This window comes from Oryzias melastigma, linkage group LG17 (genome assembly GCF_002922805.2).
Source record: "Oryzias melastigma strain HK-1 linkage group LG17, ASM292280v2, whole genome shotgun sequence".
NCBI lineage: Eukaryota > Metazoa > Chordata > Actinopteri > Beloniformes > Adrianichthyidae > Oryzias > Oryzias melastigma.
This window is the reverse complement of record NC_050528.1, coordinates 8,781,174-8,798,536: the sequence shown is the minus strand read 5'-3', so window position 1 is coordinate 8,798,536 and position 17,363 is coordinate 8,781,174. Positions and strand designations below refer to the sequence as shown.

General features: G+C 35.8%; 1 protein-coding gene across 1 annotated transcript in view; it reads left to right on the top strand.

Moving 5' to 3' along the window:
- LOC112147734 (laminin subunit alpha-3) overlaps nt 1–17,363 on the top strand; it is an 88,285-nt gene that overhangs the window by 2,562 nt on the left and 68,360 nt on the right. The window contains exon 2 of the mRNA XM_036216253.1: nt 11–163. Coding sequence (XP_036072146.1) covers nt 11–163 — 153 coding nt within the window. The remainder of the gene's footprint in view (nt 1–10; nt 164–17,363) is intronic.

The following is a 17,363-nucleotide window of genomic DNA, read 5'->3' as shown; positions in this document are numbered from 1 at the left end:
CCCCACTTAGGGTCAATTCTGTGACCTCTGCAACTCGGCGGATCCAAACAAAGCTCACCCAGTGACCAACGCCATTGACGGGACAGAGCGGTGGTGGCAGAGTCCTCCTCTCTCCAGAGGATTGGGCTACAACGAGGTGAACGTTACCTTGGACCTTGGACAGGTAGGATCATTCTCCATCACTTTGTTCTGAACAGATGCTTTCCAGCTGCCCCTATGAGTAATAACAGCTCTGTTGTGACAGTCAAAAAAGTAGACAGAGAGTTCTCCTTTGGCCTTCGCCTTGCTGCCATGGGGAAATGAGTTATTTGTGCAAGGTGGAAAAGAATGTGTTTCTTCTTTCTAATTGCTGTGTTTTTCCTGTTTTATGGCAATGGCAAGAGAGAAACCTCCCTTTTTTATCATGAGTATTCCAGAGGTGCTAGATGATTGTGTTTTCAGTGTGAACTTCATCACCTCAGCAAGCAGTAATCATGTGCTGCTGCTGGATTTTTTCCAGAACTTTAGATTCACGCCTCTTTGGCCCGAGACTATGCTTCCATCATGACCCGTGTCTTTAGCAGGAGATTGGCTGACGGCCCATAAAGTTGCACATCACGCTCAGCCATCCACTGCAAGAGGAAAAAAGAATGTTTGGGATCAGAGGGAAATGAAATCTGATTCAACTGGTGCAGGTGGAAGTGCACCTGAACATCTGAAGCAGGGTCAGGCTGAATGTGGCTGTCTGGCACGTGTTGCATCTTTGGCACCGTGTCGCTGTGTGGCTGTGGGCTTTTCTGTCTCTGTTTTTAGAGCAGAGCAAAGACCCCCGCGGGGCTAAATATATAGTTCACAAGCGGATGGACACACGCGCAGGCCCTTCAGACATATCTGACTTTAACATGAGGTAATGCTCAGTTTATGGGGAAGCAGCGTTATTGTATTATGGTATGCTAAAAAGAGCGTGGTTAAGATCTGCGACTTTGACGACAAAGTATAAAGTCATACACACACCTGTCACTCACATTTCTCCTTTAATGTCACCTGTTGCAGCACACTGTTTTTATTTTAAGAATATCTTGAGTTATTGCTGAACTTCTCAACACTCTCAAAAGAGAGAATAGGAATATATTGACCCTACCCCATCGATCAACCTAATATCGACAATAAAAGTAAACATTTTATATAAAATGTATATAAAACCATCAGTCACCCATCAAATTAGTTTAATTGATGGTGTAAATGAGTTTGATGGAAAAGTTTATTCCTATTCTCTCTCTCATAGAGTAGAAAATGCAATAAATTATGAAGAATTTTAGTTTTCAGCTATTTATTTGAACTAACAGTTAAAGTCTAAAGAGAATAGGAATATCCTTTCCATCAAACTTAGTTTGACAAGTGACCTTTGACCCTACATTATCGATCAAACTAATTCAACAATATACATTTTATAAAAAAATGTATACAAAATGTATATAAAGCCACCCGTCACCTGTCTAATTAGTTTGATTGGTGGTGTAGGGTCAAAGGTCACCTGTCAAAATGAGTTTGATGGAAAGTATATTTCTATTCTCTCTCTCTCATAGAGTAGAAATTATAATAAATTATAAAGAAAAATTTAATTTCTTGGACATTCAGCAGTTAATCTGCACTAAAAGTTAAAGTCTAAAGAGAATAGGAATATACTTTCCATCAAACTCATTTTGACAGGTGACCTTTGACCCTACGCCATCAATCATAATAATTTGACAATAAATGGATACATTTTATATAAATTGTATACAAAATGTATATAACGCAATCTGTCACCTGTCTAATTAGTTTGATTGATGATGTAGGGTCAAAGGTCACCTGTCAAAATGAGTTTGATGGAAAGTTTATTCCTATTCTCTCTCTCTCAAAGAGTAGAAGATGTAATAAATTATAAAGAAAAATTTAATTTCTTGGACATTCAGCAATTAATCTGCACTAAAAGTTAAAGTCTAAAGAGAATAGGAATATACTTTCCATCAAACTCATTTTGACAGGTGACCTTTGACCCTACGCCATCAATCATAATAATTTGACAATAAATGGATACATTTTATATAAATTGTATACAAAATGTATATAAAGCAATCTGTCACCTGTCTAATTAGTTTGATTGATGGTGAAGGGTCAAAGGTCACCTGTCAAAATGAGTTTGATGGAAAGTATATTCCTATTCTCTCTCATAGAGTAGAAATTATAATAATTAGAAAGAAAAATGTTATTTCTAGGACATTCTTCAATTGATTTACACTAAAAATTAAAGTCTAAATGCATCTATGCACATTTTCTTTTAGTGAATCTGGTCTTCCATTTCCCATATTTGAGCTCCTGTACGTCTAATGCAGCTTAGTAGCTGTCAAAAGTGTGACTGCTCCATGTGGAGCTGCGTTGGCTTTGTAGATTCTTTTGAAATCCACTGGATAAATGATGTGTTTAATGAGATATGAGGGCTAGAAGGAGCTGAATGGGTGGCTGTGGTTTCTTTCAAGGCCAGTGCAGGTGGCTTACCGACCGCTCTCTGTTCGGCTCTGTAGATAATGCCGCAGTTGATGTTTATGTTAAAATGTTGGGTTCAAAAGGAAAGGGTTCTTTTTTTGTCCTTTTCTCTCTTTTTTTGCGGGGCTGTTTCCGCTCTCTCTGTTTCAAAGTGGATTGTTTGAAGCACACTCTGCAGAGTTCAAGCTCAGACTAATCTGATCAAAAGTGAGCTCAGTAGTTTGTCAGACAGATTTGCATGCTAGCTTTAGTGATGGCATCATTGGTTTGTGCAGAAATGAGCACTTCCCTCGAACTCCCCAGCTTGTTTTGCTAAAACCAGACAGTTTTTTTTAACTGTGAAACAAATTGTAACTGAAAGTACATTTTAACAGAAAAATTATTTGTTGGCCTAAAAACTTAAAATAATTTAGATTTTTCTTATAGATTGGCACAGTTAACTCTTTTATACAATATATTGGGAATAAGCTGTTTGCAAAAAGGGGCGGAGCTACAGGGGTAGCAAAGCAAAAAGTTTTGCCCCCTCCCCCCAATTTTTAAGTCAATAATAGTCTTCATTATTGACAAATTTTAAGAAATCATCAATTCAAGCTTCTTTAAGCCTTGCAAAAAAAACTAAACCTATATTTTTAATGAAATAAAACCAAGAATATTGATAAAACTGTTAGAAAACTGTTAGAAATATGTATCCCTTCATTTACAATGGCCTTCTCATTTGCAAAATATAAAATGTTTAGCTCCGTCCCTGTTTGGAGATATACGTTAAATGAAACATCACATCTTAATGCTTCATATCTCCAGAATTACAAGAATGTGAATCTACAAGCATTTATATGACTTACAGCACACAATAAAATGTGTTGCACAAAACTGGAGATATTATTGTCTTTATCTTTACTTCAAGTTGTCTTTGTGTCTTAAATTAAAACCCTTTAGGGGCTCCATACAAATGGCATATACAATTGTAGATAAATATATTTAGTCATTTGGACTATTAAAAGAAAAAAAACTACTGCATGTCCACTCAGTCACAAAGAACTTATTTCTATTTAATCTGATTTGTTTCTATAACGGACACACAGTGTCAGACAGCATATATTCTGGTGTTTTATATCTTAAAAAAGAAAAATGGAGACAAAACACACAAAAAAATACTGTATTTTATAAATAAAAGCATATTATACCAAAGCCGAAATTATTTAAAGCGGAAATAATGAATTTTTACAAACATGAAAATAATAATAAGCTAATCAAATTCAATTGATCCCAATTGCTGGTTTTATATTATTTATCTTGGTGACAATGTTGGGTGATACCGGTATATCTATTGGTTGATTGTAAAGAGCACACTTCTTTGTTCAGATGCTGAACAGGACATGTAAAAATAAGAAAAACAAAAACTAAAGTACACTTTGCAGCTGTTAATGATCAACATGGATCCTAAAAATATGTTTTTTTTAATGAATAAAGATATGAGGTTAGCTGGTGTTAGAATAAAGGACGTAGAAGACAGGGTTGGATTAAGGAAGCTGACTTTTTTTGAAGGGAAAAGCTAAAATGAAAAGAAGAAAAAGCAAAAATAAAAACCTAAAGTGAATTTTTTAAAACTAGAAAAATTAAAAAATATATATTTACCCTTTTAGCAGTTAATATGACAAAGAAATCTTAGCAAACTAATTACTTTTGCTTTCGAAAAACTTTCCAGAATTTTCTTTTTATGAAGCCGACTCAAAAGATTTTAGGAGTTTTGAGCAGTTTTAGAAATAAATATTTAACAAACAGGTTCAAGAAGGTGATTTGATCCCTGTTTTTGTGACTTTTGAACCGTGACCTTTAACTGGGAAATGCCTTTCTTGGATCGTTCTTGACACAGAAAAAACAGTTTCCTGTTAACGGTTGACAAGTTTTTAGCCCCGATAAATGGATTAGGCCGTCATTACATGTGTCTGTGAGGTCACACAAAGTTTTGAAATGAAATCATTTAAATAAGTCACAACTTTAATCCTTTAAACTCATCACAGGTCATGCGAACACCTTTCAAGGAAACTTTTCTTTTTTTTTCCACACTCCTGAGGTTGGGAGGTCAGTAGGTGAGATATGGAGACACTAATACCAGCTGTAAATTCAGATTTAGTAGCGTTTGAGTCCGTGGGAGGATGGAGCAGATTGTTCAGCTTTATCCAAGCATGACAAGTGCTGTGATGAGTGACTCAATAGAGAAACATACACTGGTGGCTGTTATGTGGGTCATGTCTAAGGGAAACTATTCTAATCCTTAATAAGAGAAGAAATATGAATCATTTTGTTCAATTTTTAGCACTAAAGCAGATTTTGTCATTGAAAAAAATGAGTTTTAAATAAAAAAATAAAGCAAAATCAGTTTATTTTAGAAATAACAGTCAAAAACTGTGGATTTACATACAACTTTTCCTTTTTTGCTCGACATAAACTCTTTAAAGGAACCAGTAGGAAGTTCTGCTGAACATTTACACTACGCATCAGACTGTCCGCCGCTCCTTTTTTCTGGGGGATGTATTTTAGGAGCTGTGACCACATGTGCTTATCTGCCTGAGTGAGCCTATAGTGGACCATGTGAGGCAAACGTAGCGGGGATTACTGCTGTCTGTCCTCTGTTTGATGAGTCTGAACTACTACAGGGAGAGATGGAACAAACATTGGACAGTATTGACTTGAATGTACCTTATTGTTTTATGCAATTGTGCTCTTGATAAAAAAAATGCATTTTTGGGGTGCTGGATGCAGATTTGGGTTGAAGACCCACTCAATGAAAATTTAATTTTTTTGTGTTTTTAACATGTTATTGTGGTATTTTTCGACATTTGTAAAGAACATCTTAAAGTACAGAATATTTATTTATTCAATTCACTGAGAATCAATAGCAGACAAAAAAATGTCATTTGAAAAAGAGAATATTTGTGATATAAAAAATACTTTCAGAGCTCTTAGCGATGGGGAGGGTGGTGGTTCTGCCCACAACTCAGAGGCAAAGTTCAAATGAATTACTGCCGTTCTGCAGAAGTCCAAGAAAACAACTTTTTTATATTTTATTTTAGCTAAAAACAGTATAATTGTGATTAAAAGATCACAGGGAATGCTTTTAAAAAAGATCAAAACATGTATTTAATGCTTTATTACACAAAATTTAATTTTTAAAAAAAATTTTATGGCCGGTAATTGATTTAAAAAAAAAAAAACTAATTAATCACAAACTGGAAAAAAATAATCTTATTAGGAGGTCTACAAATTATTTTTATTATTTTTAGTTAAAGTATTTGTTGAATAATCAATGAATTCACACACACAAAAATGTACACTTAGAACTTTTATTTTTAATTAATGTTGTCAATAAATAAATAAAAAAAATCAGATTAATCATACTTTTGTGTTGTGATGAATCACTATTCATCACAATGTTTTACTAGGTAAATTCTACATGACAGTATGCAGATTTTCAGCAAAAACAGGCCAGAGAGAGAATTGTTCCTTTATTTTAATTATCTGAAGTTTTTACATTTATCAAGTGTTAAGTTCATATACAGATGCTGAACCTGCAAACCAAAAAAATAAAATAGTTCTGGTCACATCGCCCCAATGCTTCATATCACTGCACAGGATGCTTTAAAAAGAAACTTTTCTTCATCTTCTGGACAAAAACAAGCAGAAGGAGGTGAACTTTCTCCCTGAACTGATGTTCAGAGATCGGACCATGGATAGTCCGCTTTTAGTGAAAAAGCGATCTAAACTGAAAAAAAATAACAAGATGAAAGTACTAAAAAAAACAATTGAATAGTTATTTATTTTATAAGTGACTGAAGTGTTTTAAGCCTGAACCGCTGAGACAAAACGAAGAACTTTATCTTTGTGAGATGTATAAATAAATATTTGGATTTGCCACAATTAGTTAACAATTAAATGACTATTAAAATAGTCGAAGACTAATTTAGTAGCTGATTCGTTGTTTCTTTATTTATGTAATCTCAAAACTACAGTGCACGCTTTTTAATGTTGCATTGTGTTTGACACATGATCCGTAGTTCTAATCCGGGTCAGTGTTGATGTTTAGCAAGGCTCTAGTTCCATAACAACACAACAACAGAGCATGAAAGTGTAGGAAACATAAAATAAAAAAGTGTCCCTGGCAGCTCTACAGTGATGCATGAGCATCTAAATGCATGAGCATCTCTTTCCTTACCGGGAGGGAGGGTCTAAAGGCAGGGATAACCAGTTTTATTCAGTCAGTTTTGTTTAGCAATTAGCTATTGTGCATACTTTATGACCGACCCTCTGCTTCTGTAAAATTACTGGAAGCCCAATGAGGCAATTGTTTTTGTGAGATTGTGCTATAAAAATAAAATTGAATTGAAATTAAAGAAGAAGCACGTTGTGGCTATGATAACACTGAAGAGGGATCGGCGTCTAGGTTAGCTAAGCTAAGCTAACTTTAGCGCAAACAGAGAGTAAAAAAAAGTTTAAAAAGATTATCCTCTATAATGATGGAGTAAAAATGAAAGGTGTTTCCCCACACTGTCAAGGCTAGCTATATATTTTCAGTGCATTCCTAGCAGAGTGGGGTTAGAGGTTTGGAAACAAATCGTGAAAAATGAAATACATATATTTAGCTGGTATTGTACAATAATACATCCAGTTTTTGTTTGGATTCGGATTCTTCCACTATTAATGTATTCTGATGTAACATACGGTTTTGAGTGCTGAGCACCACAAAATGCACTTTTGTTATTTTTGACTCAGTGAGACCAAAAATTTGTGAAAAAAATAGTTCATTTGAATTAGATTCCAACCTCTTTTGTTTTCAGTCTTGTTTTAAATGAAGGAAAGAAGCTACATGATTCATTAAAGGTTGCAGCTGCCACAAACGGTTATTTTAATAGTTGATTCATCTTTTTTTTTTTCTGATTAGACGACTAATTGGATCATGCGCAAACTGGATGTAAAGCACACATCTTAACCATCATTAGCTTTAAACTAACTAGAAACTAGATATGTACCTACCTAATATAATGCTAGTGGCAATGCTGTTAGCTGAATTTGGCCACTGAAGATGCTTATAGCTAAAGTTGATAGCGTCAGTGTTTTACTGTTTTCAGCTAAGAGCTGAAAATGCTGAGGCTGATAGCCAAATGAAATATTAGTAAATTGCCAAATTAGCCTAATAAACTGAAAAAATGCCTAAGTTAGCCAAAATAGCTATCATGTAGCTGAAATATTAGCTAAACACCAAAATAGCCTAAAAAACAAACAAAAAAAGACCTAAATTAGTCAAAATAGCTAGCATGTAGCTTAAATATTAGCTAAACTCTAAATTAGCTTAAAAAACTGGAAAAAGCCAAAACTAGCCAAAATAGCTATCATGTAGCTGAAATATTAGCTAAACACCAATATAGCCTAAAAAACAAACAAGAAAGACCTAAATTAGTCAAAATAGCTAGCATGTAGCTTAAATATTAGCTAAACACCAAAATAGCTAAAAAAAACAAAAAAAAAGCTAAATCAGTGAAAATAACTAGCATGTAGCTTAAATATAAGCTGAACACCAAAATAGCCTAAAAAACAAAAAAAATCCTAAATTAACCAAAATAGCAACACCTAGATTAAATATTAGCTAAACTCCAAATTAGCCAAAAAACGTTAATGAATACCAAAATAGTCATAGTCCAAAAAGCTAGCATGATCCCATCATAACTTTCCACTTAATATAAAGTAACGACTATTTGACTATTAAAAGAGTCGTCAACTAAAATATAGCTTAAACACTTCAAGTTTAAAGCTAACTATGGTTAAGATTTGTGTTTTACATCCAGTTACGCATGACTCGGTTAGTCGACTAATGGAAAAAATAATTGTCATTTCTGACAGCACTAATAAATATTAATTATTTTTGAATAATTATGTGCGTTGACGTTCACAACCCTAATAGGTTGACAAAATCTAATTTTGTTGGAGATTATGAATATGTTGAATAGTGAGCTCTGTGGATTCGATTTCTGTCTCAGTTCTGCTTCACCATCAGAAAAAGCTCACAGGAACTCAATTTTGAAGACATTCCCCGAGAACCTAATCTTTTCTTTCAGGGGTCCACCCCCCACCGAAGTTGGTTTGAATGTTTTATTTGCAGCCGTCATCCCCTTTTGTGCTTGAATCCTTCAAGGCGGCATTGTGTGACGTCCTTTCTGCGCTCTCAGACACTTCACAAAGGGTTTTGCCTCTCTTAAGGCCTCGTTGAAAGTGACCTGCCCCTCTCCTTTCACGGGATAAATGGGTGGAAATGGGGAGGTGGTGTAATTTGGTTGAGCGCAAGTGTTTGAACAAAAACACACATAAAAAGTCAGGACTGAAAACATTTCTGCTTCCCCTCTCGCAGCCATCTTTCTGCGCAGACGTTAAAGCGCATGCATGGATGGTCCTGTACAGATTCAGCGTGCGTGACTGTGCTGGCTCTTTGTTGTTGTAAATGGTTTCAAAAATCTATTGGCGGTAATCCTAATTAAGGTGTCATGTGATTAGCATGTTGAAAAAGCACAGAAGTAAATAAAGAATTGTTAGATATCGGCCTCTCGTGCAGACATGCACGTTTTTTCTGTAATTACAGACTTGGCTCAGTCCGACGCCACAGACAAACCTGGCTGTTAGACGCACCGCTGTGTGGACGGTGGAGGTGATGTAAGTGGCTGTGTTTAGCTGGGCTGCCTGCGGCGCCGGGCCATCCCAGCACATATTTACCGCTCCACCAACAGCCGCCATGTGCTAGTTAGTATTAGCCGCTTGGCTCGGGGAGAGCATCACGTTTGACCGTTGGACTGCAGCTTCGCCTAAATCTGGAGCTGTAGGGGTTAATGTGGGATCTTGTCAAGGCCTTTGTCATCAGTTGGCACATGCCAGTGGCGGCTCACAGGTTTCCTGACGTAGCAATTGATGCAATGGGAAATGCTAAAAGAGCTGCGGTTTTCCTACACTTATCTAATGGGGATGTGCCAGGAATAACGGCACCAAATAAACGCCATCGGCTGAGCTAGATGCTATGAAGCGTTTCTTAGGATCATTAGATTGAAATTTATGCGACATGAAATAAATGTTGCTGTTTGGAATCGATCCAAAAGTGTTTGAAGGAGGAAACCATAGACAAGCAAGCTGTTGAGCAGCTGCACTTCAGCCTTTTACAATGTAAAGACTGCAAACAAGCAGGAACTTGTAAGTTATTTATGTTTTTGTTGGCTTCTCTTGTAACTTTTTAGCCAACTGTTCTTTGTTACCGTGCAACTAATTCCGTCATGGAGACAGAGCAAAATACACCAGACAACCCCCCTCATTGCCCTCCTGTTCCCCCACCTGTTGCAGAAAGACAAACAGTTGTACATTGCATTGTTAGAGTCTGGAGGGCAACAGCGTCGCCCCCTCTGTGAATCCTCTCCAACAGACGCTGCGTTTTCTAATGCAGTGTTTTTCTGCGGCACACCAGCATCCAAATATGTCAAACAGGAGTAACTCTACAGTCTGTATTGAGGTACAGTCCCTCCACAATCTTGTGCCAATTTTGGTAATAATTCAGGCAAAAAAAGCTGGAAGTGGCAGCTGTTTTTCCAAAATGTTGCAACAAAAGTTGTGATCATTTTCAATAATAATTTTCAACTTAATTAGTTGAAAATTTGCTCAAGTAGTTGTTTTCTCCTTAATCAATTTATTAATATGCAATTTTATGTGACCTTACAAAAACAACAATAATATACAGTTTTCTTTCCAAAGAAGGATTTATTTTTTTTATTTCTTTAAATGTTTGTGCTAAAGAAACTGTAATTTCTAAACAATATTATGATCACAACATGCTTGTTTTTTTAAACACATTATTTTGGTATTTATGTTCAATTGTAACACCAAAAAAAGTGAACATTTTGAAGTTTTAATTTTTTTTAATTTAGACTTAATACAAATTGTAACTTTAACAAAAAATGTTTTGTTTATTTTGGGTGAATAAATTGTTTTATTTTAGTGCAGAAGTGCTGTCAATTTAACACAAGGCATTATGGGAGATGCAGTGTAATGTTGATGCCGGACAAACTCACGTCTTCGAGCTTCATTATTTTGTTCCCTTTTTTCACAATCTGACACCGAATTCCACGGGAAGCTACATGGCTAAACACAAGCTTTAGTTGTTATTTTTTTTTGTGAGACTTTAAGAGCCAAGTCGCAAAAAAAAGTGAGGATGTTAACAACTTTTGATTGGTCAGACTGATGACATGATTAAGCCTCCAAGAATGATTGGTGGAGACAGTTGGAAAGGTGGAACTTTTCCAAAAAACAGCTAATTGCGGGACCATCATTCTTATCAAAAAGTCTTTATTGGAATCAAATAAACACAAAGAAAAAAAGTATTTTATGGTCTTTCATATTCCTGACTATTGAGTGTTTTATCAGGGACTATTTGGATGAAAGAGCTGATCTCCTGGTGATGGAAAATGTTTTCAGATACGTGAAAATTAATAATTTCGCACGGCACACCGGAACATCTCTCACGGCAGGGCTGGCTGCCAAATTTTTTAAATTAACTTTGGGGCATAAAGGCAGATATATGATATGCAAATCTGTCTTCGGAAAAGTTTGACTTGTTTGTTTTTGTGGGTGGAATGCAGACACGCTGCAGAAGCCGGCTCTAGGATGACGTCATGAAAAGGGCTCACGAGGAGCGAAAGGAATATCAGAAATCGAGGCGAATTACTTTCGGGGAATGAAAAGAGTTCATATGAGTTCAAATGATTTGTTCTTTTAGTGTCCCAAATGTAACGTATGATCATAAACATAGATAAGGCTCTGAAAGCCTTAAGAAAAACATGGTATAAGCCCTTTAAATGTTTTTATATACGCCCTCTGTCATGAGAAATATTCTACAAGAACAGGTTTAAAACAACAAAAATACAGTTTTCATGGAGTGGGTCTTTAAAGATTCTATGTGAAATTTGTATTGCTCTTCTTTCCTTAAATCTGTTATTTAGTTGGGGAAAAAAATGAGCAAATATTGCATGGAAAAGTTTCAAAAAAGTTCACCTGAACTTAGTTAAACAAAAAAACTAAGTTGAAATACATTTTTTAAAAACTTTTTTATTTCACATCTTAGATGAAAAATAGTTTTCACAGATTAACTAAGAGTTACTTTAAACAAAACATTTGAAAAGTCTAAATATGAATAGAAAATGTGATATTCATCAGGTAGAAGGCTGGAGGCTCCCAATTCTGCAGCAGTTCTAATTGGTGGGTTTTGTCTGAAAACATTGTTTAGAGGTAACTATACGCTACTGTAAAAGGGGGTTTCAAACTAATTTATAACTGTTCTGATCGCTGTAGTAACAATAAGTACATGTCAAAAAGGATTCCACTCTGATGTAAATCGTTTTAGGTGTTTTTAATGTGTTCTTGTGGCATTTCTGTGATGATGGGAGACATGTATTAAGAAAAACAAACTCAAAATTGCATTTCTGAGTATTTCTTTATTCAAATTGTTGTGTATCAAGAGCAAAATGCAGTTAAGAAGAGCGTATTCGTACATAGATAATACCCCAAGCGGGTTACAAGCTCCCTGCTCAGCTTCATTCTGATGCATCCACATATAGACGACTAGATCCGTGTTGGTCTTCAATTAACTAGTCCGAGCTGGAATTTCTGGAACCACAACTTAGGCGAATTTATAATGAACTCTTGGCACCCTACAGAAAATATGTCCTAGAAAATGCATTTTTTTCATTTATATTTGCCTTAAAAGAGCCTAATAATGCTTTGGTAATGCTTTTAAATATAGATCAAGAGATGACCAGAGTGGGTCTTTAAGTTTGAGAACACCTTTATAGTTTTTGCCAGTTACAGACTTTTTTATCAGTTTAAAAATAAAATATGTTTTTAAATAAAATACAGACAGTTTCCTGTCTTCTTTGTGCTCATTTTATCATAAAGTTTGTTGAAGTAAAAGCAGCTTTATAAGTCATACATTTATTTTGAAAATCCCTGTTACTGCGTCTGCTGGACTCAAGGCCTTTTCTTCACACGAAATTGAAATGTCGACGTGTGACATGATAATTTTGCAAGAAAACAACTTGACCTCTTTTTGTTTTGTCCTTGATAATTTTTAAATATATGTTTTCTGTCATTAGTTTCGCTGATGAACGCTATCTTTCCTGATAACAACACCAGGCTTTTTAAAAATGATCATTTTGACTATTGTGTGACCATGAACGTCTGGCCATTTTTTATTTTTTTTTATAATGTTGTGTTTCAGCTATAAAGGTTGGAGCAACTAGGCCAGGGGTCTGCAACCTTCAACACTTAAAAAGCCATTCAGGTCGATTTGTCACCGACCAAAAACCCAGTAGGAGCCACAAAGTTTTCACTCACCCTTCAGAAAAATAAAATTCTGATTTATATTTATGTGGTTTCTACTGACATGATACATATACATAAACTATTGTGTCTTTTGGTATAAATAAAACATAAACATGGAGAGAAAATAGATTTTTTTTTAAATATGAAATAGTCTACTACTTTTGACATAAATTCCTTTCAAAATAAAAGAAATCCTACATCATAGGATCATGTCAATGCAGCAAATGCAGTAAGACATGTCATCAATGATTAAGAAAACAGCTTATTTTGCTATTTCTGGTGGTTTTCATCCATTAATTCATAACTATAACCAAAAAAATTAAATCAGAGATAATTAAGTGACCCCTACCATATCTTAAAACCACGAGGCACACTTTAAATCATTGAATTTGTTCAAAAATAGAAAATCTGCTTTATAATCCAACGTAGCTTTAATTGTGGTTACTGACAATAAATTGATTTTCTGTACAAAATAAAAAAAAAAAGCTGAAAATAAAGCCCAAATGTGACACATTGATAAACAGGTTCCAGACCCCTAAACTTGGTATTTGCAGTGTTCAGATTTGTGCTGCATTGTCTGCAGATGATTAAATGACTGAAATCCTATATCTAGCAAAACTGGGGCACCTTTACAAATTTAGTTTCTTTTTTTTAAAAAATGCTTATAGTGAGGTGTTTCAAATTTATTCAAATAAATTGACATTTCAAGCATCCATTAGACAGTATTTCTGTTTGGATTCTTTTCTTGATCATTTTAAATATTTTGATTTCTGCAATTGAATTTTTTTTTTGCTCCCAGATTTTCCTGCACAGCCAAAGTGTTGAACACGTGTGAGGTTAGGGGTTGGGGACTTGTTGTGTTTCATACTGGAGGGTGTTCATTTGTCACGTTTGAGCAGCCACACATACTAACTGGGTATTAGGTTATCTGTCACGGGTCAGTAATCTGGACTTGATTCACACACAATACAAAGCTAGGTCGAGGCATATTCAGGGTCAAAAGATTTAACAAAGACTGTGTGTGTGCGTTTGCCAAAACTCATTTACACACTGCTACAAGTAGAGTTAGAAAGGCACAAATGTTAATGTGCGACTGCCAAAATGGTGTTTGGTTTTGCAGGAAGTTGTTGCTCTGATGTGTTAATTAGAGGAGATCTGGTTACTTTGAGTATAAATGAAGTGGTGAGGAAAACCAAAGAAGGTAGTTGTACCTGCTAAAGTGCTGCCTTGACCTTTTTGACACCCACCCACCAACAGTCTCCCAGCTTTAACCTCCTTGTGTCAAACTCAACCTGAGGCTGCCGATGTGACGAGGAGGAAGATGGTTCTGCTGTCAGTCCGTTTAATGCTTTTATACAAGCAGAGCCCTTTAGCTCATGAGCATGGCACGCACTCTCTGTATTTCATGCTCCTTACAAACAGTAAAAAGGCTGCTGGACATATTTCAAAAGTGTGTTTGGGTTGGCATGTCACAGAAAGACAGCGCAGCCATGCCAGAACAGGATTCTTAGTTTGCTCAAGCCTGCAATCACACCAGCACCATTGGGCTTGTAGTGACCACATTTTCTGTATTTATGTTACAAGCACCATGTAAATGGAAGGAGGTGTAAATTTGAAGCTGTGGTTGGATCTCGCTTTATTATTTTAGAAGAAAAAAGCAGAAATAATGTAAAGTCAGATTATTTTACTAGCCTCCAGCTTTGCTTCTGATTTTCTCATCAGTTTGTGTGACTGTGGACATAGCCTGACTTTTTATTAAGTGTCTAAACAATTTATTTTTAAGTGCACACTTTATCCAACCTTGTTCTGTTGTTTTTTTTTTTTTGTAGTTAAAGTTTCAGCTGCAACATCTGAAGTAATGTACAATTCCAAATTTATTAAAGATGGAAGTCCTAAGTCTTAGTAACATGCACTCGTACCTCCATGTGTGCACAGGTTTGCCTATTTTTCACCTGCAGACATCCTACCTGTAAGTGCTGTTGGGACTAAGGTTTTAATGATGTTGTAAAAAAAAAAAACATCCAAAGATGTAAACTGTTCTTCTATTTCTACAACTTTCTGCTACTGCAGCTACAACAAGTTTCCAGCCAGAGTTGTTAGCCTGAATTATAGTCATTGACTGCATATTGACTAGACATCTCAACCCTTCCCGTCTCCTGTTCCAAATAGGAAGTTCCTGCTGATTCCAAGAAGTCAAAATTCCAAAGACTTCCATTGCGAAATAGACAGTTATTAGAATAACCATTCTTGTTGTGATACCTTCTTCCTTCTCACGATCTGCTCCTGAAAATTTGAGTGTGAATATTCACGACGTCAAAATCGCTGATTCACAATCTTTATAAATATAGTAGAGTGTAGTAAAATATTGAAATACATAAGAATGTCTGATTTTAATTTATGAACTAAAACAAAGCTAAATGAGCGGTGTTACTATCACAGGAAGTAAGCACATCTTCAAAATAAAGTGTCAGTAAAGCTTCCTGGTTTCAAAGTAAAACTAGCAAGAGCTTTTTAAATATACTTTATTGTTTTATATCATGATATACAGTGGCGGGCCGTCAGGGCCTGCAAGGCCTTCTCTGCTGGCCTAAAAATATCTGAATCACAGACTGAAAATAATTATTATTTATTTCCGTGAATACGTATTCTATAATTCCAAATGCTCTGTCTTCGTCCTTTCATTGCTGTCTCCCTGGTTGCGCTGCTTCCAGACGTGTATTTTCCTATTTAAGCATTAACCAATCACATTGCAGCACCATTTGTTGCTAGGGTCAAAGAAATCTGCCCGGAGGCCTTCACAATCAGTTCTGCGGGCCCTGTAGCATAAAATAATTGTCGACCAAACTGTTGCTTCAACCAATCAGATTTGGAGTAGGCGACTCCAACGCCAGCTAGCGGGCCCTCGGAAACGTCATCATTTTCACGCGCTTTGATTGGATAGCTCGCAGCTCGCTCTGGTTCTGCGTTATGTGACGGACACAGGTGCCGAGGAGCGGCGTGTCAGGTTTGAAGATTTTGCCAGTGGAAAGCGTCTTATCGTCTGATTTTTGGTGGAAAATGAATGTCTGGGTAAAGTTGTGGCACAGTTTTGTCTGGCACGGGTAAAGGAGTTCCGTGACTCCGTTGAGCGGGAGTGAAGCTGATACAAGGAAATCTACGAGGCCCCTGAACGCACCGCGGGCGCGTGCAGCGCAAAATCCTTGCGCACACTACCGACAATATTATTTTCCAGACACAGACCAGATTTCAAGATCACAAAAACTGATGTTTGTCTCCCTCCTGGACCACAAGAGGCTTCAGGAATACCAGAACATTTCCCGCATGCAGCTTTTTCCAGCTTATCACAGCCACAGAACACTTTCCATCTGCGAAACGCACGGATTCTGCACGACAGAGTGATTGAAATCTTCTTGAGGACAGAAAGGATGTATTTTGTGTTTAAATAATCTGGATTTTTGGTGAGTAAATTTTTGCTATCTCCCTACATAATATTGAAATTTTATCAGGTTATTGTTGATGCTTTTGGTGTGTGTGTGGCAGTTGTACCTGCACTAGAAGTTTTATTGCCATAAAATAGTTAATGAGGGTTGGATTGATTCAGATGGAGCACTACTGAAGGCCTAGGTGTGAAATGCACGGCCCGCCACTGATGATATATCACGTTATTGTGATATAAAATATGATATAATATTTTTTCCATATTGCCCAGCACTTGGTAGCAGAGGATTTGATTTGGTTTATTTCAAGGATTAATTGTACACCATACAAGAGAAAAAAAAATCTCACAAATGTATCAAACTCAGTACAGAAATAATGAAATACATTAATTAAAAAACAAAACATAACAAAAACACACTTAGGTCACACTTAGGGGTGTCCAACCTTTTTGCCTGTACTAGTGCTGGGCGATACGGGAATTTTTTTTTCACAACATAAAATATTTTATATCACGATACGAAATATATCATGATATACGAAAATAAAGTATATTTTCAGCTGTTCTCTGAAAAAATGTCTGATGTGGCATCTTTTGTGAAAAGTTGCAACAAAAGTTGTGTTGTTTTAATACAATATTGTTTAGAAAAGTGGCTAAAAAGTTTTAATTATGAGATAAACTTCACATTGTCATATTCCAACTCTTTTTATTGTGACGAATACTTCACCATCACTATATACAATGTTGCTGTGCTGTCATTTAACTTGACTAGAACTGCGAAACACAAAATGAACTTTTAGTCTGCTCATAATAACACAAATATCTGTGTGTTGATTTACTTTAGAATAAAATTACATTTTCTAGTGAAAAATTATAAACTTAAAACAACAGAATAATCAGATTAATCATCAGATTTCCATATTCTCCACAGAAAGTGGAAAGGTTCAGAATGTCCAGAGTCTCTCTGCCTGTAGCCTGTACTTTACTAAAAAGTGGTAATGAACACCCATAAACCTATACA